The sequence below is a fragment of the Salvelinus namaycush genome, chromosome 13 (genome assembly GCF_016432855.1).
Source record: "Salvelinus namaycush isolate Seneca chromosome 13, SaNama_1.0, whole genome shotgun sequence".
Taxonomy (NCBI): domain Eukaryota; kingdom Metazoa; phylum Chordata; class Actinopteri; order Salmoniformes; family Salmonidae; genus Salvelinus; species Salvelinus namaycush.
In genome coordinates this window covers 10,862,575-10,884,268 of record NC_052319.1, presented here as the reverse complement: position 1 = coordinate 10,884,268, position 21,694 = coordinate 10,862,575, and the positions used below count along the sequence as shown (strand labels likewise).

Sequence of the window (21,694 nt, the reverse complement as noted above, 5' to 3'; positions counted from 1 at the left end):
GTGGTGGAAGCATCATGCTGTGGGGATGTTTTTCAGCAGGAAGGACTGGGAGACTAGTCAGGATCGAGGCAAAGATGAATGGAGCAATGTACAGAGAGATCCTTGATGAAAACCTGCTCCAGAGCACTCAGGTCCTCAGACCGGGGCAAATGTTCACCTTCCAACAGGACAATGAACCTAAGCACACAGCCAAGACAACGCAGGAGTGACTTCGGGACAAGTCTCTGAAAGTCCTTGAGTGGCCCAGCCAGAGCCCGGACTTGAACCCGATCAAATATTTCTGGAGATACCTGAAAATAGCTGTGCAGCAACGCTCCCCATCCAACCTGACAGATCTTGAGAGGATCTGCAGAGAAGAACGGGAGAAACTCCCCAAATACAGGTGTGCCCAGCTTGTAGTGTCATACCCAAGAAGACTCGAGGTTGTAATGACTGCCAAAGGTGCATCAACAAAGTACTGAGTAAAGGGTCTGAATTCTTAAGTAAATGTGACATTTCCGTTTAAAAAAAAGAAATTAGCAGACATTTCTGAAAACCTGTTTTTCTTTTTTATTATGGGGTATTGTGTGTAGATTGACGAGGGGGAAAAACGGTTTAATACATTTACGAATTAGGCTGTAACCTAATAAAATGTGGAAAAAGTCAAGGGGTCTGAATACTTTCTGAAGGCACTGTATATGTATCTATTGTAGGTCCTAGGATACAACAATGAATAATGTGGAATAAATAAATACCACCAAAGGATACCTTACAACTTACAATAATGAACACCTTGTGAAACAGCTGTGAAAACCAACCTGCCAATATTTAAGATTTTAATACATAAACATTGATATTTTTTCAGTACAGTTGTGTCATGAATACATTTTCACAGATTGTTTTGCACACATGGCAATCATAGACTAAAATACTGAATTCTGTTGTGTAGAATATAGAGGAGGTGGTTGCTGTGTGGGTCGGAGTTTCCGCCTGTCACTTCTTCTCAACAGGCAGCCAATCGCGGAATGGGGACTTGAAGTGGGAGACTGCAAAGTCCAGGTACTGCTGCGCTCTTTGTTCTGAGTGTTTGCAGTGCTAGTGTTTTTAGGTAATCTGTGTATCTCACATATTATGTGCCCAGTATGATAGAGCAAGAAAACGTTTAATCAGACAATGACAACATGACAATAACCGTAGCTGTAGATTATGTAATGAAAAGTTGAAGGGTTGTTGTTAATGGAGGACATCAGGTAGATCCACATCTGGGTGTTGGGGAGAACATTAGGTCGTGGAGAACAGGAGCAGATTTATAGGGAAAAGGGTAGGAGACAGAGACGTAAACAAGCAAACACACAGGTTACACTTTACTGTGAGAAAATATGATGGATTAGTGCAGTGTTATAAGAGATATGTACTTTTAAACAATTTTGGAAGGTATAGCCTACCTCAAGCTGGTCCCCCTCCGACTCAGAGCACAGAGAATCAGACTGTTCCATACCTCTGGTGCCTCTGGTGAGGCTTGGACAGTCGATGGTCCTAAAGTCATAAGCTCAGCATAACTACCATTTCTTGCGTTCTCAAATGTCAACCAATGCTTAACATACTTTGTCTATTGGGCTTCACTGAAGTATAGGCTGTCAGGACTTTCAGTGGTCAACCTTCCAACTGCTCCTACTGGGGAAGATTGTTGGCTTCCACCAAGGAAACTCTAGGAAGAGAAAAAATATCAGTGTTATGGAATCTAAAACTAGCTTCAGGATATTTTGTGTGCAAATGCAAATAGTTATTATCTGAGATGTTTAATATTCACTTTAACAGATGGTGACCCCAGCTAGGAGCAAAAGAGCAGCGAGGTTTCCCAGGTCTCGCCTTCCTTTTGTCCTTCTTACATTTTTGCCTGGATGTCATAGCACTTGGTCCCCTTCTTGATTCTGCTCCGGTAGCTCTCCTTCTGTTTCTCCTGTGCCTTGTCGATATTCAGTTTCACCTTGATTGATAACAGGAATACATGCAATTATAGTTCATTTTACAAATACATTTCTTACATATCTCTTGGAGGGCCAGAAAATTAATTAACACCGGATAATAATTTTTTTCCTGGTCAAAAACCACCACATCCTTCTCAGTCCGTGCCTGAAGGTGGTCCTTGAAGGCGTTCTGATCTGGTTTGTCAACTTCCACCACATCAGATGGGGTTTCAGTGATCTGAAAGTACGTTATACAAAAATAGCAATAGACAAACAACAACACTAAGTCAATCACAAATTTGAAAGACTACAGTAAATGTAATAATTATATCTACAATTGCATTGTTTACTTTAGTCAACAGCTGCGATTCCTTCCGTACTCGGTGGAGGCCTGGAGGCTGATGTTGTGTGCAAAGAGAATTACCTTCGGGTTGTTCTCCCACCGTTCCTGGTACCCGTCAAGGGACTTGCCCTTGAGGGTCTTGAGGGTCTGGTTGGGCCATTCACCAAACCTGGAGGAGGGGGCTAGGAAAGCGATATCTATTGACACTGTAAGATATTGAAATTTGTCTGATTATATACCATGGAAAAACAAAAACAAATTGTAAAAAATAAATAAAACAAACCATTAGTGATAGAATATAACCTATAACATCCGTACCATGTTCAAGCGCTCATGACCTTGGTCACTCAAGATGAACTCAGGAGAACCGTGGGTGTTGAAGATGTCCATCATCGCCTTGAAGATGGCCTCGCCAGTCTTGTCCTTGATGGGTATCATACAAAAAAAAAACATTTTTGGTTCCAAGCACCCTTTTTGATGGGTTACAGAAGGGAATTTAAGGTTAAACACATTCTCTTCTTTTACTGAATGGGTACCACCCACTTGGTAAAGTGATCGGTCTCCGTCAGACACCAGCTGTTGACATTCCTTGATTTTGTGAAGTGTCTGATGAGGTCCACCCCTAACATTTAAAGTGTTAGAGAGAAGATTACTTTATTCTTACATGTATCGGTGTCATCCAGTATGCAGATTTTCATATTTGTAAGGATACTGACACACACACACACACACACACACACTCTATAATATTGAACTCTACTGTGGTCAAATAAAGCAACCATTACAAAACAGCTTATCAGGGCAAAATTTGAATTGGGACAATTACCGATCAAGTGCCATGGTGAAGCAACTTTGATGGGCTTCAGCTCCGGGGCCACAGTCTTCACCCCCTCAAACTTCTAGCAGGTTAGACAGGGTACTGACCTTTAAGCAAAAAGTGACAAATTGAGACATTGCGTGCTCTCTGATATGACATTCATTGAAATCATAATAATTTCATATATGACAGAATGAGATTGATAAACAAAAGCTTATTTCACTTGCCCAGCTGTCCACCTCCTTGACAATTCCTCATGAGAAGAAGTGTAGGTTGATTTTAGCAATCATGGGCTTCACTCCGAAGTGGCCAGCATGCATCTCGGTCAGCACGGCCTCCTTCTCCTCCTTAGTAAAAACCACCATCCTGTGTGGCTGGCCATCCTTCCCCCGTAGGTACGTGTGATTGCCTAACAAGTTGGAATAGACGAGTTGTTGAAATACCCAAGTCTAAGTACATTTGCACTGCTATGGCACTTTTTGGTAAAGGGACACTATTTGTAATGACAGTCCCTAAATGAGATTTGGATGGTGGGCCCCCTACCTCGTGGAAAATACACTAATTACCTGCCTTTCTACACATTTTGCCATGATTTATGACATGTTAATGATTTTGAATGAGAGTGACTAACAACATCAATGGGGGCTCCCTGGAGGTAAGGGCACCTGGGCACGTGCCCTGCATGCCCGGTTGGTATTCGGACGTTATTAATACAAGTTTAGATAGCTGGCTAGACTAACTTAACAGTATAACAATTGTTAGCTGACATGGCTAATTGAGTGACTGTCAGTGACTGACATAACAAGAGAAAAACGGTTGATGCACAACAACATTTCTAAATTGCACCTTGAGTATCTTACTATTCTAAATCACAACAGTAAATTGAGACCCCGACTGAGTTCCAAAAAATTATTATGCTCAGGTAAAACAATTCGGCAAATCTATATTTCCAAGTCATATTCTTGAAGATCAAGGGGTATTGCTTTAATTGGAATGACTAGAAATCTGACAGACCTTGGTTTTTAACGTAACGATATAGCCTAATCGTATTATTATCTGTAGTACAAACAATGGGTTATAAGAAGCCTACATAATCAACCCATAAAGTAAAATGCAACATCCATTACAGGCGAGCTATGTAAACTCTGATATTGATTTATCCTGCAATAGATGTCGTTCAATTGGTCATATTAATTTTGCCTTCTTCTAATGCCTCTTAAAGGGAAAGTAATCTAAAAGTAACGGAAAGTAATCAGATTACGTTACTGAGTTTGGGCATTAAAAAAATTATGTTACTGATTACAATTTTGGAAGGGTAACTAATAACTGTAACAGATTACAACCTACCCAACCCTGCTTACTATCTCATAACTGGTAATCAGATGTATTTATTTTTTCTTGCAGAAATGAGCTTCCATACTGATGTAACTCGATTGGATAGGACTAAGGTTGGTTTTATATTACGACTCCTTGTATTTTATAAAATAGCGTATGGCTATTCAGGGATTTTTTGTTCTTGAATGTAGGTCTCAAGGATTAGAATTTGTTGAACACTATTACATAGGCTATAATATTTTCCTAACATGCATGTTTTTCAAATCAGATGACTGAAAATGTATACATTTCAAATTCAAATATCCTAGATGACCGCCTGCCCAGGTGGCTGGTGTGGGAATATGCGCAGAGGAAATGATGTGGTAATGGTCCTCTTATTACAGTGAGTTGCAGGCTACTTCCTCCTAGGATTTGCCGTAGCCTAGCTCTGCTACATGAAATATCCGCCTAGGGGTTATTACCGTTCGTGTATCGAGTGAAGAACACCAAAGCTTATGGAACGCTGGCGAAGTTACTGACCGCAATTTTGCATCACTTTGGATTATGAGCATTCGTTGTATTGTAACATAGTATCGAAGCCGAAGTAGGGCAATGTCGGCTGAAACCGGAGTCTTGCATCTAAGAAACCAAACAAATAGGCTATTGTCGGTGAATTTTCGGGATATAGCAGAATAGCCTGACTTGTGCAGTAAGCACATTGTAGGTTACGTCTGTGCGTCCTCAAATCACTTCGTAAGTTTTACATGCAAGGTAAGTTGTTTAGGTTTGTTTTTATAATTATATATTTTATTAGGAATGTGTGGCTAACGTTACCTGTAGGCTAGAGTCCTATGCGTAGCCTATACTTTGGACTTGCGGGGACCCTAAATAGTACAAATGTAGCCTTGTATGTAGCCCACTATCACAGTAGTTTTCTCGCTAAATAAGGCAGTGAGTGGCACATTCCGTCTCTCACAAGCTTTAGGTCAACCAGATAAGGTTAATTTATCTATTTGAAATATTAGCCCTATATATAAACTAATATTTAGGTAACTTTTTTCAATCTGGAGAAACAAGAAACAATACATAAAAAGACTTGTGGAGGAAAACATTTGTGTTATTATTTACAGAAGCCTAGACAGGATCAACGTTGCCACAATAACCAACGCAAACTCAAGTATGGCAAGATATAACGTTAGGCTAGATTTGGGTATTTTTTTGGCGGCGATTTTTGATGCTCAGGGGTTAGTCACTCGTAGGCTCAATTGCGTCAAATTTTCTTTCACTTTGTTAGTGTGCCTTTTGTCATGTAGACTTTGTTGGGAGCATCACTCTTGATCGTGTGCCTCCTTCAAGCCCACGCTGGGCAATAAGAACCACAATGGTCCTGTAGCCAGAGTGGGGGAAGAACTATAAATATTTAACGAGATTGGGGCACACATTGAATACTACCTGATAGTTCACAGTTAACTTTGTGTGCACAGACAGCACACTAACTAATTACTTTTTGCCTCACTTGGGCTACATTACATCATATGAACACTTTATATAGCATGTACTTATTACATATTTGTTCATTACGTTTTGCACTAGTATGTTTTCGGGTTTGTCTTATCACAGAATTGAGGTGCAGAAAAAATGTGATCAAATTATCACGTGGCAAAGAAAGCAGACTGGTGCATCTGAATGTGGTGCATATTCAATTTGAAGGTATAAGGATTTTTGTTCAATCATCATACAACACTTACAGGTCATTGGTATCGTCATTGAAAAGAGCAGGACCTCTAAATTAACTTCTCAAACAGGTTATACACAGTCAGTTATTGGCTGTGAATGTCAATCTTAATATTATCAGCTGTCCCTTACTCCCTTCTAATTGATGAAACAAATAATGTCCTTCCATCCCATGGGCATCGGTGTCTCCAGTGTGTCATAAAGTCTCCAAGGTTAGCCGCCATGCTCAAATGAGTCAAGAGGTGATGATGATGATGTGTAAATTCTCTGCTATCTGAGTAATCGGGTTACCGTTGCGACAACTGTGAGATCATCGTAATGTGTCGAGGCAGGTATGCCTCGCAGCTCGCCCAGAACCTTGAAAATAGTCTCTTTTTGAAGCTGATGATTGACTGCCCTACTGTTGACGTTGTCACATGTGCACGATGTGTGTATTGGCAGGTGAATTTGGTCATGGAATAGACTTCTAGACAGATTGGAATACACAAATGAGTGTTGGTCACTGGTCATTTCTTTGGTTGGAATCTGTAGCTCTGACCTGTCTATGAAACAATGCTAGAAATGGTGCCTATAACTGATCCATTCTTTTGAGGAAAGTTGTTAATAATAGTTTGTACCTACTAATGGAGTTGTGTGAGTGGTTGGTGAACTGGAGTGTCTCACTAGGTGAGTTGATTCCTGGAGTCTGCTGATGGCGGTCAGATAGCGCGACGTCAGTCTGGACGGAGACAGGGCTCCCACTCTATTCAGCTGAGGTGAAAGGTCCGTCTGACTTGTTCGTGCCTGCTCACCCATAACGTCCTAATAAGCTCTCTTTCTCCAGTGTCCCTCCTGACAATGTAATCATTGTGCTTTGGGCCAATGACACTAGTGGATGTTGTGGAAATCTATTGTAGCCTCCTCAGCGCTTTAGCGCTCCTTTCTTCCGTAAAGATGTAAAGTTAATTTCAAGTAGCGGTCAAAGCAATGGTATCTTGCGTATGTGATTCTGGATATTACCATTTTCCCTTTATTGTCGCTCCTTAATGTTTTTTTCAAAACTTTATTTGACCTATGGAGTATTATCTGCGAATCTCTAGAGGCTGTTTGATTCATGCACCCTTTACCTACTGGGGTGTTATAATGGCGTACAGCAACCAGAAATGCTCTATTCTGATGTTTATGTTCAAGTCAATTTCAACGCCAAGTGTTCATGTTGGGTTAGTGGGTTCAACATAGTTTCTGATTCATCATACTGTAATGCCAATTGTTTCGAACAGGCTGTTTCTAATTCTCTCCCATAGACATGATCAAAGTAATTATTCCCACATTACATGATATCCACTTCCATTGGAGCAGATATGCTGGCCTTTCCTAAGCAGATCCGTTCTGCAGCTGTTCTTTCAGAGCACCACAAAGTGTATAATTTGCCCACTGAGGCCTGAACATTTCAGAAAGCAGAGGCGCGCGAGAGAGAAACAAAGAGCGTGATGGAAAGAATAGTCCTCCGACAGCAATCATTTCTCTGTGCACAGTCATTTGGCTGTCAGAAACAGCTGGCAGTATGGACTGAGACAATAGCAGAGCAGAGGGAGAAGCGAAGAGCTTGCCTTGCTCCGAGACAGAGCGAGGGAGCCCTGGCTGGCCTGCTGGAGGATCAGGTTACAAACACGCTGTCATTAGCAGCAGACTGTGCCATGCACAGAGATGCAGGGCTTCAAGTCTGAGCAGGAATCTGGGGCTGGCTCAGGCGTGGTGGTGTAAGTGCCTCCGTCTCAAACCAGCCTGGGAGTGAGAGAGAAGAGGTTGTGTGAGAGAGCGGAGGGAGGCGGGACTTGGCGGAGACTCCAACGACAGACGAGCGATCTCCTACAGTCCCGCTGTGACGCCGGCGCGTTTTGGATTCTAACCCATTTTAAACATTGTGCGTTTGAGCTACAGACTGCTGGGTTGTTGCATTGGATTCGTCTATTTCTTCTGCATCCACTAATACCAACCATTAGTTAACGGGGGCTGAGCTAGAGCTGTGTTTTGCTCTACGACGCTTACAAGCTACAAGAGAGTCGTCGGAAGGTAAGAAGTTCTACATAGAAGATCATATGAAATCCCAGGACATAGTGCCTTAGACTACTGTAATGAGCTCACATAGTTGCTGTCAAACTCCACACAGTTGTCATTGACTACTTGGATATTCATTTCTCACTGAGCAAACAATTTCTGTACTTACAGCATTCTTATAAATTCATTTTTTTCAATCAGGTTTTTGCTTGGTGGACCTTTTTTGTTGTTGACATTTGTCAATAAAACTCATGAATTCAACTGTTTTCATTTCAAATAGTTTTGTTTTCCTCGTAGCCCTGGTTGTCCTGAAAAGCAAATGGTAAAACAGTCAATTGTGAGGCTAAATATGAGGGCAGAGAAAGCCGATGAATGAAAGTAGTGACTTTGAGCTTTTTCACTGTGGGATTTCCTGAGACTGATAAGGTTTTAAGGACCCATCAGCTGTGAGGTTGGCACTCTTGACCTTATGTGGCGCACGCTGACATGCGAGTAAGTTGTACTTTTAGTTTTCTGTTTGGATTAGCGTTGGACCTGGCAGTTGTGGCTGCGGGGGAACACAGCATGTGTGTGGCATTGCTTGTCCCCCCCCCCCCCATTTCCCACTGCTTTTTAAGACGGTGTTATTTTTAGTCAAAATCCTTGAGCCTTTAATAATCATAAGCCCTGTGCAGCCAAAACATATCAGGATGAGTGCAGCATAGTCGTCTGGGGCCTAGCTGGCTCTGCAGCCTCGGCTTGATGCTAGACAGGAAGTCAGACAGCGGCTGTGCCCCAGACAGACTTTGGTCCTACTTGTGTGTGTGTGTGTCTGCTTCCAGGATCCCCTTTGGTGGCTCTCCAGTGGGTTATTGATTTCTAGTTCTATTCTCTCTGCAAATGTGAGTGAAAGGCAAACAGAGAGGAGACTGGAGTCTGCTGTCTACGCAGTGTTCCTGTCCTCTCTCTCTCCCACTACCCCGAGACTGCACTGGAGACCATCTGCAATACACATTTTATGAGCGCTTCACTCGCTTCAGAGCTCTTATCGCTCAGCTGTTAGGGGGAAAGTTATGGCACTGTTTGGTTCTTCTGCCTTTCCCCATTCCTGGGCTTTGAAGTGGATGTAGTTTACCAATAGAATTAAACAATGATCAATTCCCTAATTTAGCAGTGACCTCTGTTTGATCGATCTCTTGATTTGTGTGATTGTACATTCATTTAATTGATTGAATTATTCCTTCATTTATACAATTTAAGGATTCCCTTATTTAACTCAAGTCTGTTTGGAAAGTTAAAATTAGCAGTATTAGAGATGTGGGGCATGTAATAAGCTGATGGTTGAAGAGATACAAAGATGCCATTTTTGGCATGATGTGTAAATACTCAAACTATTTAGAATTTATCTGCTAGGATTTATTTATCTGCCAACAGATACCCATAGACTTAGCCATTGCGCTAATGCTAGTTAGCATTGGCTTGCGAAACTACCTCGAACTTACTTTCATACTGGACACAGACATAAAAATGGTATCCATGAGTTTCTTTTGACTCTGGGGAAGTAGATGAAGGGCCTCATTGCAAAAATCCCAAAGTATCCCTTTAAGACTAACATTGGTTAAACTCTCGCTAACATCAAACATATGTGCGTCTGTGGTGTGTTGCAGTTCTTGGACTTCCTTTCCAATTTTGTGATGCTGTTATTTGTTCTCTCTCCATGGCTTTGTAAGGAAGCTAACTAACACCTGAGGATTGAGGCAGAACAGGAGATTTCTACACATTTAGAAATAGCCCAAAATCTGTCGCCTATTGCCTCTCCTCAATGACATTATGTGAAACTTTTGTGTGCTCCTATGCTTCAAGATCAATGAGAGCAGATAAACTATAATGTCTTGTCACCTATCCTCTGGAATTGAAAGAACAATTGAATGGGAGTTGGTCCCACTCCTACGAAGAATTCTCTCAGGAATATAAAACAAACCCAGGTCATAAAGCTTCCATTGACAGGAGGGTGTGACTGATGGTCCAGCTGCAGTAGTGCTGTGTGGGACTCAGTCAGTGTGGGAAGACTCAATCTGACAGGTAGACACGCAGGACTGGAGTGGGGGTGATGTGTGTGGCTGGGGGGGCTGATCTTGTTAAGCCCACTCTCAATGGCAAAGCTCACTTTCTGCCACAGGACATCAAATCAATAGAAACGTATTGAAATTCTGTGCTTGGTGAGGTCGCCTATGATTCTTCTCATTGCTACCATACATTGCGGGCTTCGAAGGCGAAACTACAGTATCTTTGGTCACATTGGACTCCCGGACAACTATCCAATCAGGTCTGACGGTGGAGAAGAGGTGGAACAAGGGTCTGTGTGATACAAATCAAGGTGCTCTTGGAGAGCTGTGTCACTCCAGCACACTGAACTTTATCAGTGGGTCATTCAGAGGGAGAGAGTGTTTGTGCATTCCACTTTCTGCAAACATTGCTAAAGGTCATAAAGACAGTGTTTGAATTGGCTCTGTCGAGTGTTGTGATGGTGGTCCATACAGAGAACTTCGCAGTGCCATGGTGACTGCTGCCGGTTGCAGTAAACTCTGTCCATCAATATGCTGACTTCTCGTCTTGAATGTCTTCACCGTGGTGCTTGAATAATTGCCCTTGATTCATCTCTGTAGCACAAAGCACCTTTTTAAATGTTTTATTTGTTCAGGAATTCACTTGATGCTTGGGGTTTTAGTACATTGTTAGAGCTTCTGTGATTGTGCAATCGTACATTTTCCTTTTCTTGCTTTCAAGTCTCACCTGTACAAAGTGTCAGCGGTTGAGGCTGAAGGCGTTCTGTTTCGTTCAGATCCTTTGCTGTATTCAATGGGATCAAACCCGCAGCCATCTCCTCAATCCAATGTCATTTCAAAGTAAACAAGGTTGTTTTGACCATGTTATTAGTCCCTGCCAACATCTTTCATTCTACTCCGTGAGGAATGGATCATCTGAGACTAAGGAGAAACAAAATGGCCGTTCAAGTCTGACCATTTTCAGGAGGGTCTCTCTGGTTGTTGTCGAAGCCAGGGTGATGGTAAAAAAAAGTACTGCTGAAAGAGAAGACATCTTTTGTCTCAGATTACAAGGGATACACACAGTGGCATGTGTATTATATCAGAAATGACCCTTTACTGCACTGAACCAAACCTGCTGCGCTCACCTCTTACCAGGAAAGGAGTGTCAGTACTGTGACAAGAAAAGGCCCATTTGCATTTGATTACATTCCTTACATTGTGAGAGAGTCGGCTGTTAAGTGGAGCCCTGGAGAGAGAAAGGAGAGAGAGAGAGCCCAGGCAGGGTCAGAATGGGCAACTGTAGGGTCCTGTGGGCCATGGAGGGCTGCCTGTGGGTTATTCACTTTCTCTTTAATCTCCCATTTGATGAGGCCCCTAGCAAGGGTGGAGGAGGATTTCCATCGCTTAATGAATGTTTTCTTCCAATGAACAGATTTAGTGTGATTATGGCAACCCCCAGTTGTTAGCTGTCTTGCGTGCCGTAATTAATTAACATAGCAGAGTTGTTTGCGGCCCTGGAATTCCTTCGACTGTTTAGCTTTTACAGAGCTCTCTGTCTCTCTCTCTGTCTCCCTCTGTCTCCTTCTGTGGATTGTTCATTTTCTTTTGTTTGCATTTTTGTTGTTGTAGGATGACACATTCTTGAAGTGTAATATCTCTAAATGGAATTGCAAATGCTGCATGAATATGCAAGCCAAAAAAACCCCACACAAAACCGCTGATTAATCATTGGATGAGTTAAACAGCAGTGCCTGGGTAAGACAGAAGTTGTCCTTGCTCTTGATTTTAAGCACTACACTTAAACTTAGTGGATCATTTCACTGCTGTTCAATTGGAAGCAAGGCCATTTTCTTTTGTCTTCCCATGCTCCTAGTACACTGTAATAAAAAATATGAATGTCTAATTTGTTGGTTGAAATTGGCACATTTTCAATTTGAATTGTTTTAGTTTTTTATATGGCATGGCACAACCAGTCATGGGCTGCAATCTGTTGTGCAGTTATGAGATACTCCTGTTCCACATATAACCTATAGTACCATTTCTATTTATCGTACGCTGCACCTATCTTTAACTCAGACTATTCTGAGTTCTCTCTCTGGAGTTTCCAGACAGGTCTTGTAAACAACCGAATAAACACTGCAAATGTATGTCTGCGTTACTTTGTTCGCTCTGATGCACTTGGCTGTGAGCAGAGATTGGTGGAGTGTTTGATTCGATATGCTGTGTTAGTCTGCTGTGTAAATGCAAGGTGAGCTCGCAGGGGACTAGTTTGCCCCCAGCGCTGTCTGTGTCACACCCATATCTACCTCGGAGCGGGCCATCTGCCTGTTCCTGGTGTCACGCTCCTCTATGAGTGGGATGGGTACATGTGAGGGGAGGCATGGGCCCCGGAGCAGGCCAAGACTGGGTCAGCTGTGCCTTGCTCTGCCCAGCTCTCCCTGTGGCTCCCCTGGCGCTGGGGCTATTTGTGCCATGGTAACTATGCCAGCGCCAGCTCAGACACAGATTCCACCTCCTGTCTCCCAACTCGGCAGCCTGATGACTCAGCAGCTCCTGCAGGGCTCCCAGGCCCAAGCAACACACACACACACACACTCACACACTCACTCACTCAATATACTGTTATACAATGCATCGCACCAATCGTTACCTGAGCATATCGCAACCGACCAAACAAACATGATGGTTGGGTAAAAGAGGATGAATCCAAATATCTGGTGTATGCATGTGACTCAACAGTCAACACTGAAATGTTCATCTTGATGCAAATGTAGGGTTTTGAAAAGGAGCAGGGACTTTGAATCGTTTGAGAGAGAAGGACGACTGCATGAAACGTATTTTTCGAGCTGCTTCGACCACAATTTGGCCACATTTTTGTTTGGTCCCACTTGGTCCTCAAAGACAACATCTCAGCAAAGCCTTTCCACTGCCAACACCCACCCCTTCCAATCCCCTGCTTATGTACTTTATAGGGCGCTCTGTTTTTGATCTCCCCTCTTGTGTTTTTTATCCTCCCCTTGGTCGACTATTACAGTGATACTAGATTCTAGCCCAAGATACATAAAATGGCAGCCAACGAGAACTGCCTGGCCTCCCTCCCTGAGACAGAGAGGGGGGGGGGGGGGTTGCAGGGGGTTTGGGAAGCAGCACACCCCTCTCAGGATGTCTGCTCTGTTAACTCATTGCAGCTAAGAGACTGCCAGAGATTTCAATATGCAGGGACAGAGGGAGGCACACCACTTCAAAAATGTACTGCTCTTTCTGTTTTGCTCAATGTGTTCTGCAGATGTTGCTGGCCTTGTTTGTCTCCAACTTTGAGGTCTAATATCAGGAGGAGCACATCTTCATCCCTTACGAAAACTCCTGCATCAGATCTGTCTGACTCTGCTTTGCAGAACCCAACTTGTTATTCATCACCGGCATTAGTGCAAGCTGGCCTCTCAAGATGGCGGTAGGGTTTTGCCTTTGATACGGTCCAAAACTAGGCAATCCTCTCTCAAATTGGGTTGCGTTCTTGTCTTTGTGCGGAGGCAGACTGCAGACAGTGACATTTTTTGTAAAAGATAACAAATGAAACACCCCATTTGTAGGTAAAGGCTAGTGGCAGATTAAGTGGAAGTGGCTGAGATACATTGGGCAGATAATTGGGCAGATAATTAAGGTGATGTATTAAGTGCCTAGAGGGACACATCCTGTATCAGGGTGTTGGGGAGATCTGTGTCATTTTATGCCATCCCTATCTGCTTCTGCACCCGTGGTGTTTGTTGCAAAAATCTGGCAGTTACCCAAAATCAGAAGGGAACACCATAGTGCCCACGAAGCTCATCACTAAGCTAAGGACTCTGGGACTAAACACCTCCCTCTGCAACTGGATCCTGGCGAGGAGAGGGACAGAAGCTATACTGTTACACTGGCAATACTAAAGTGCCTATAAGAACATCCAATAGTCAAAGGTATATGAAATACAAATGGTATAGAGAGAAATAGTCCTATAATTCCTATAATAACTACAACCTAAAACTTCTTACCTGGGAATATTGACGACTCATGTTAAAAGGAACCACCAGTTTTCATATGTTCTCGTGTTCTGAGCAAGGAACTTAAACATTAGCTTTTTTACATGGCACATTACTTTCTTCTCCAACACTTTGATTTGGCATTATTTAAACCAAATTGAACATGTTTCATTATTTATTTGAGGCTAAATTGATTTTATTGATGCATTATATTAAGTTAAAATAAGTGTTCATTCAGTATTGTTGTAATTGTCATTATTACAAATACATTTTAAAAAATCGGCCGATTAATCGGCATCGGCTTTTTTTGGTTCTCCAATAATCGGTATCGGCGTTGAAAAACCATAATCGGTCGACCTCTAGTCCAAACATACCAAGACGGTCATGAAGAGGGCACGACAAAACCTTTTCCACCTCAGGAGACTGCAACGATTTGGCATGTGTCCCCAGATCATCAAAAGGTTCTACATCTGCACCATCGAGATCATCCTGACCGGCTGCATCACTGCCTGGTATGGCAACTGCTTGGCATCTGACCGTAAGGCACTACAGAGGGTAGTGCGAACGGCCCAGTACATCACTGGGGCCAAGATTCCTGCCATGCAGGACCTGTATAATAGGTGGATTCCGAGGAAAGCCCATAAAATTGTCAGACTGTTTTCTCTGCTACCGAACGGCAAGCGGTACCGGATCGCCAAGACTAGGACCAAGAGGCTCCTCAACAGCTTCCACCCCCAAGCCATAAGACTGCTGAACAATTAATACAATCGGCGGTGGCGATTTCCCACATCCCTTTTGTACACTGCTGCTACTCGCTGTTTATTATCTATGCATAGTCACTTCACCCCCACCTACATATACAAATTACCTCAAATAACCTGTACCATCACACAGACTCTGTACCGGTGCCCCCTGTATATAACCTCATTATTGTTGTTCTTATTGTCTTACTTTTTTATTATTTTATTTTAGTCTACGTGGTAAATATTTTCTTAACCAACAGTGCAGTTCAAGAGTAGTTAAGGGCTTGTAAATAGGCATTTCACGGTGAAGTCTACACCTGTTGTATTCGGCGAATGTGACAAAGTTTGATTTGAATAAGGAGGAAATCTAGAATCTTCCAACCTGGATTTTGGGACCCCCCCCCCCCATTGTCCTCGCTTAAGGCCGATACAAGTTTAGCTAGCTAGCCTTTTTAGCTTCCCATGTCTCCATGTGAATAATCTGATGTATAGTTGCGTAAAATATGCCCTGGCAAATATGTGTATACTTGTCAGTGTAACATATAACATTATCCCAATTTTGATATGCTACTTCAATGTATTAATTCCCATATCAGCTAAAAATAGAATATCATTTTTAGTCATGGAGGAGAAAAAAGAAAAGCACGACTACAGCTGTTTTTACAAAATAGCATAGAATCACATAGTAATCCCTTCTAAACAAAATACCGTGTTGGAGGATTCTAATAAGGCTACGATGTCTGGATTTTATTTGGTTATCAATGCAAAATGGGCTGCTTATTCAATGGCAAGCTAAATCAAGATAGCAATCTTGAAGCGATTTTTGAAGTTGATTAGCTTCCCACGTCTCCATGTGAAATAATCCGATTTATAATTAGATAAATATTATACTTGCTGGTGTAACCTAGAACATTATCACAGTTTTTAATATGATGCTTGAATGTATTCACTCACATATCAGCAAAAAAGGTCATGTTTTTGTCATAGGGAAAAAGCACATGGCTCGCTTTTTTTTTTTTTTTTTTACCAAAATAGCCTGGAATCACTAGTTATTACTTCTAAACAAAATACTTTTTTTGCGGGGATTAATAAGGCTACATTGTTTGGTTTATTGTCGCTGAGATTATATTTGGTTATCAATGCAAAATAGACTTTTGATGCATTCGGAAAGTATTCAGACCCCTTGACTTTCCCCACATTTTGTTACAGCCTTATTCTAAAATGGATTAAATTGCCCCCCCCCCCCCCCCCCCCCCCCCCTCAATCTACACACAATACCCCATAATGACAAAGCAAAATCACTTTTTTTTTGTTGACATTTTTGCAAATGTTTAAAAATACACAGTACTTTGTTGAAGCACCTTTTGGCAGTGATTACAGCCTTGAGTCTTATTGGTTATGACGCTACAAGCTTGGCACAGCTTTTTTCAGGTCTCTCCAGAGATGTTCGATCGGGTTCAAGTCCGGGCTTTGGCTGGGCCGCTCCAGGACATTCAGAGACTTGTCCCGAAGCCGCTTCTGTGTTGTCTTGGCTGTGTGCTTAGGGTTGTTGTCCTGTTGGAAGGTGAACTGTTGCCCCAGTCTGAGGTCCTGAGCAGGTTTTCATCAAGGATCTCTCTGTACTTTGCTCCTTTCATCTTTGCCTCGATCCTGACTGGTCTCCCAGTACCTGCCGCTGAAAAACATCGGCACAGTATGATGCTGCCACCACCATGCTTCACCGTCGGGATGGTGCCAGGTTTTCTCCAGATGTGACGCTTGGCACTCAAGCGTCACATCTTGGTGGTTTCAAACTTCTTCCATTTAAGAATGATCCATCCTGTTCTTGGGGACCTTCAATGCTGCATAAATGTTTTCGTACCCTTCCCCAGATCTGTGCCTCAACACAATCATGTTTCAGAGCTCTACGGACAAGTCCTTCGACCTCATGGCTTGGTTTTTGCTCTGACATGCACTGTCAACTGTGGGACCTTATATAGACAGGTATGTGCCTTTCCAAATCATGTCCAATTAACTGAAATTTACCACAGGTAGAATCCACGTTGTGTAAACATCTCAAGGATGATCAATGGAAACAGGATGCACCTGAGCTCTTTCGAGTCTCATAGCAAAGGGTCTGAATATTTATGTAAATAAGGAATTTTTATTTTTATACATTTGCAAAAATGTCAACCTGTTTTCTCTTTGTCATTATGGAGTATTGTTTGTAGATACATAAAAGGTAATCTATTTTAGAATACGGCTGTAACGTAACAAGATGTGGAAAAAGTCAAGGGGTCAAGGAACCAAGCGAGTTGGTGGTAAAAAAACAAAAACACTTCATTGCCTACACAACACTGCACCCACGGCTGCGCAAGGAATGATCAGGCACATTACAATTTTCATGTGGCACGGGAGTATGTAGGAATTTCTGAGTAGTACAAGGAGCTGCCCCTTTTAGTGACGAAAAACGGCATTGCATCACTGCGCTACAAATTATGCTTTTCCATTGGGTATAAATACTCCTTTACCTGTCTGTACCCTGTGCTCATTTTTGGGTGGCACAATATTCACCTGCCCCCCTCCTTTCCTCCTCAGTGCCCTCCCCTACCTGGTCGTCACTAGTTAACACAGCCACAAAGTCATTATGGCTAAAGCCCGACCATTTATACCACTTTTCTTCTTAATCTGATTTTAAACCTAAACCTAATCTTAACCACACTGCTAACCTCATGCCTAACCCTACCCTTACATTTTTGTAGCCAATTTGGACTTTGTGGCTGCATTGTCCCTCTGCCCTCTCGTTGCCCCCTGGCCATACTTGTGTGTCCCCTGGGTGCCCCCCTCGGTCCTCCTACCCCCGCTCTGCTCTGCACAGAGCCCATGATTATCTTTCAGTGGCAGCCTCTGTTTTGTGCTCTGATTAAAAGGAGCAACATGTGGTCTGTGTGTGAGCGGGGCCATACAGACGCCGTTGGGGTAATGCTAACATTACGTGCTTAATCATTTATGTCTGGGAGCAGGCACAAAGGCTTTGGGGGAAACACTGGGGTATTTATCAGTGGGCAGACACAAACACTGCCAAGATAACGGTCTGCCCTGGCTTAGTATGTCATAAACACGCTGCATGGGGAATAGGTGGCGGAATTGTAGGGAGTTTTTGGCCAACGGCAACAATCATCAAATCTTATCAATTTGGGTTTGGTACAGGAATAGTTTGGAAAACATGCATCCTAATTTTTATGGGGTGTGGATGTGTTGCTCTAGAGTGCGGTGGGCTCTGTTTGAATCAGTCAGACAGATCACAGCCGAAGTCAAACGGACGTAAATGTACATTTTATGTCGCTGTGCCTAAAGATACATGCAATATTGAATGGTTAGAGGCAGCCTCTTCATTTGAAATGTTTCTATTTGGGCTCCCTGCTGTGATCATCTCGTCCTCCTCCTCGTTCTCCTCCTGCGTCTGTCTGCTCCACTCGCTGCCAAGTAGGCTGTCTCTCTCTCCCAGTACAGCTCAGCCAATAGGAGAGCACTAGTCGCCCAATTGCTTGCCACTCAATGCCTTGTTGCCAGGACAACAGGAAGGCATGAGACCCACTTTACTTGAGCATTTTAAACTTGGTGTTGACTCTTTACTGAAAACAAGGAAAGGTCTTTTTTTCTCGCAGTAAAATTCCCCTCTGTCATGGTGCTCTTTAGATCTAAATCCTTTTCTTTCATCTCTTTCTTTCCTTTTATACTGTCACACCATTGGCTTGAATTCATTTTAGTGGACATAACAAAGGCATTTATACAGAAGCTGCTTGTCAATTTATCTGTGTGATGCAAATAAATGTATTTGTCTTGTCAGGGAATCTTCTGAGTACATAGATTGTAAGCTATCCAGCAGGTCCATGTTTAGCGAACACACTATTCAGATGTAATTTGGTGGAACTTCTACCCTGTCTTCCAGGTCTACAATGTTAGATGGCGACATGTTTTTCCTGGTCTTCATACTTCTGGTTTTACCCTCTTCCAGCGTGAAAGGTAAGTTTTTGACACGTCTCCTTAAAAAAACATGGCTACTCTCACTTACAAAGAGATTGGGGTACATTTAGCGTGTCTCTTCGGAGACTACACCCATTCAGTACCATTTCCCATCCAGTTGGCCAAGTACACGGCTCCGAATATGTGTAGTGAGTTAAAATATTTCTGTCAAGGGCATGTTTTGGCTCTCATTCTGTCCCTGTGCCTCTCTCCCTCTCCCCCTGCTGTCTTGCAGCATTTTTTAACAACTGCAGTGACAGGCTCTCAGACTGAGAACTGAGGAATTCTCACTGTCTCTGTCTGGCTGGCTGGGGATACTTATTATTCTGCATCATCTACTTTAGTGTAGCAGCTAAATGATAAATCTCTCAAGTCAAAGAGAGAAGAAAATGAGGAAGGTTGAATATACCAAAGCTCCTGCACTAAGATGACCATGATATTCACAATGCCGAATATCCACATAGTATACTGTATGCCATTATCGATGGTTAAATGTGTTTCCTTTTCGGTTCTGTCCCATGTCTGACTGTGTTTCCTGTGCAGATGAGGGGAGCGTGAGCGACTACGAGTGTGCGTGCGATGGGCCGTCGTGCGAAGTAGGAGACCGGTGTTTTGGTCAGCAGTGCTTCTCGGCCCTCTCCGTCCAGAACGCCATTTCCGTCCAGCAGAAGGGGTGCATTGTGGGGCGGAGCGAGGAGTCCATAAGTTGCGAAAGCCCCCCATCCCATAACCTGATGGTGGAGTGCTGCCATGGCGACCTTTGCAACATGAATGTCACAGTGGCAACACCAGCGAGAGGTGACACATTTATTCTCATTGGATTCATCACGCTCATGTTTTCATCCTGCCCTCAACGTAGGCTTAGCACTAGCAATGTGCTGACTCATAAACATTTCCACTACCGATACCGACCTACCTAAGCAGCACATCACCACTTTGCACATAGATCTAGCTAATGACACATTTTATATTCAGTGTGTCCATTTGTGTGACGGCCATTTGGGTACATGAGTGAATAACAACAAAACTACCAGAAGATTTGTTATATTCTCTTCAATGATTGAGAATTACAAGCGTTTGTAGATTTCTCCAATCTCCACCTCCCTTTTTATTTTTAACAGATGAGGAAGTGATGCCTGCCTTGCGAGACATTGAGTGTGTGTGTGAGGGGCGGTCGTGTGATGGCGGAGAGCGCTGTACGGGCCAGCAGTGTTTCTCCTCTATCAAGATCAGTGACGGGTTTGTGGTTCACCAGAAGGGCTGCCTTCAGGTTGACGACCAGGGGAGAGCCACCTGTGCCACCCCTCCTTCTCCCAGCCGCATAGTCAAGTGTTGCCAGGGGCACCTGTGTAACGTGAACATCACTGTGGAAGCAACAGCGAAAGGTAACCCACCACCCTGTTTTCACTGAAATCATTACCATATATTTTTTTATGATCTTGGCCTCATTGAAGCTCTATCTCACTTTGTGTTTCATAATTCATCTAGATTTAGTTAGTGATACAGATATGCATTAAAGCAGCAATCAGCAGTTGAAACAATAACAGAGTACTCCCTGCCCCTGTTTCGGTAAAAAGCTGAGGGATGGGGCTCAATGTTATCACTCTCAAATTCATGGACAGCACTAGGATGCAAGGACTGACCATCCATGGTATCATCATTATTATATTTTTGGAGGCTATAAAGTGTTTCTTTTGGTTTACACACAGGAAAGCAAATGTTAGTATGGGGAATAACTTGCTCCTGGGTGAAGCTTGCCCTAAGTACAGATCTCGTATCCGCTTCCCCCATTCTTAACCATTAGTGGGGGAAATTCTAAACTGACCCAAGATCAGCGTCTAGGGGCAACTTCACCCTGCTGTCTTTCTGTTACCTGCATAGAGGATAAAGTGAAGTCTGCTGGCGAGCACGAGTGTGTGTGCGAGGGGCGCTCGTGTGCCACCGGGCGGCGCTGTATAGGCCAGCACTGCTTCTCCAGTCTGACGGTCAGCGACGGAGCCCTGGTCTCCCAGAAGGGCTGCTTCAAGGTGTACGAGCAGAGCAGGATGACCTGCAAGACGCCGCCCTCCCGCGACCAGATCGTGGAGTGCTGCCAGGGCCACCTGTGTAACATGAATATCACCGTGGCGCTGCCTGTCATAGGTAAATAAATACACTTGCGTCCCAAATGGAACCATATTCCCTAAGTAGTGCACTATATAGGGAACAGGGTGCCATTTGGGACCCGCAACCAATGTCTCACATTCATTTATATGCATCCCTTTTCTAATGAGAGGTCTGTGTGATGCACATTTGCATTCAAACCAAGGTTATTCATGCCAGGAAAATGAAAACATTTCTGTGCCATATGCTCTCGGTGATCTGCTGTCTCTAATGGATTCACTGACACGGTTCACGGGCAGGTGCTCAATTGATAAACCAGTGGTGACGAGGCGCTGTGATTTTTTTCTTTGGGATATAGTTTTCTTACCCATTCATTCATGATGCTCTGCCAGTTTAGCCTTATTGTCAGGCCAAGTGCAAACAATACTCTAGGAATCCTCTTTTCCAATTAGGACTGTCTGTAACCGTCTATAAGGGTTAGTTCTGCCCGCGTTTAAGGTCCGAGGGAGCGTCATTCCATCCACTTGGCCGTTCTCCCGCGAGGGCACCACGCCAGGGTGTGTGAAATTGTCTGCCATAGCCGTTTGCTGCACGGCCATCTATTGCTTT

At 43.3% G+C, this 21,694-nt stretch overlaps 1 protein-coding gene and 1 long non-coding RNA gene across 3 annotated transcripts in view; one reads left to right on the top strand and one right to left on the bottom strand.

Moving 5' to 3' along the window:
- Window positions 1-567: 567 nt before the first annotated feature.
- On the bottom strand, window positions 568-3,208 carry LOC120058228. Of its 2 annotated transcripts, none has more exons than XR_005477990.1 (7): window positions 3,116-3,208; window positions 2,833-2,911; window positions 2,608-2,712; window positions 1,869-2,495; window positions 1,584-1,687; window positions 1,425-1,515; window positions 568-1,241 (listed from the first exon to the last, which is right to left on the bottom strand). It is a non-coding gene; the product is annotated as an uncharacterized LOC120058228 (long non-coding RNA). The 2 variants fall into 2 exon arrangements; XR_005477991.1 differs by having other exon boundaries at window positions 1,869-2,471.
- A 1,645-nt stretch (window positions 3,209-4,853) lies between these two features.
- The window catches only part of LOC120058227 (activin receptor type-1-like), a 37,181-nt gene continuing 20,340 nt past the window's right edge, over window positions 4,854-21,694 (top strand). The window contains exons 1-5 of the mRNA XM_039006731.1: window positions 4,854-5,191; window positions 18,909-18,982; window positions 19,526-19,780; window positions 20,104-20,367; window positions 20,864-21,124. Of these exons, the coding sequence (XP_038862659.1) occupies window positions 18,916-18,982; window positions 19,526-19,780; window positions 20,104-20,367; window positions 20,864-21,124 (847 nt within the window). The 5' untranslated portion in view covers window positions 4,854-5,191; window positions 18,909-18,915. The remainder of the gene's footprint in view (window positions 5,192-18,908; window positions 18,983-19,525; window positions 19,781-20,103; window positions 20,368-20,863; window positions 21,125-21,694) is intronic.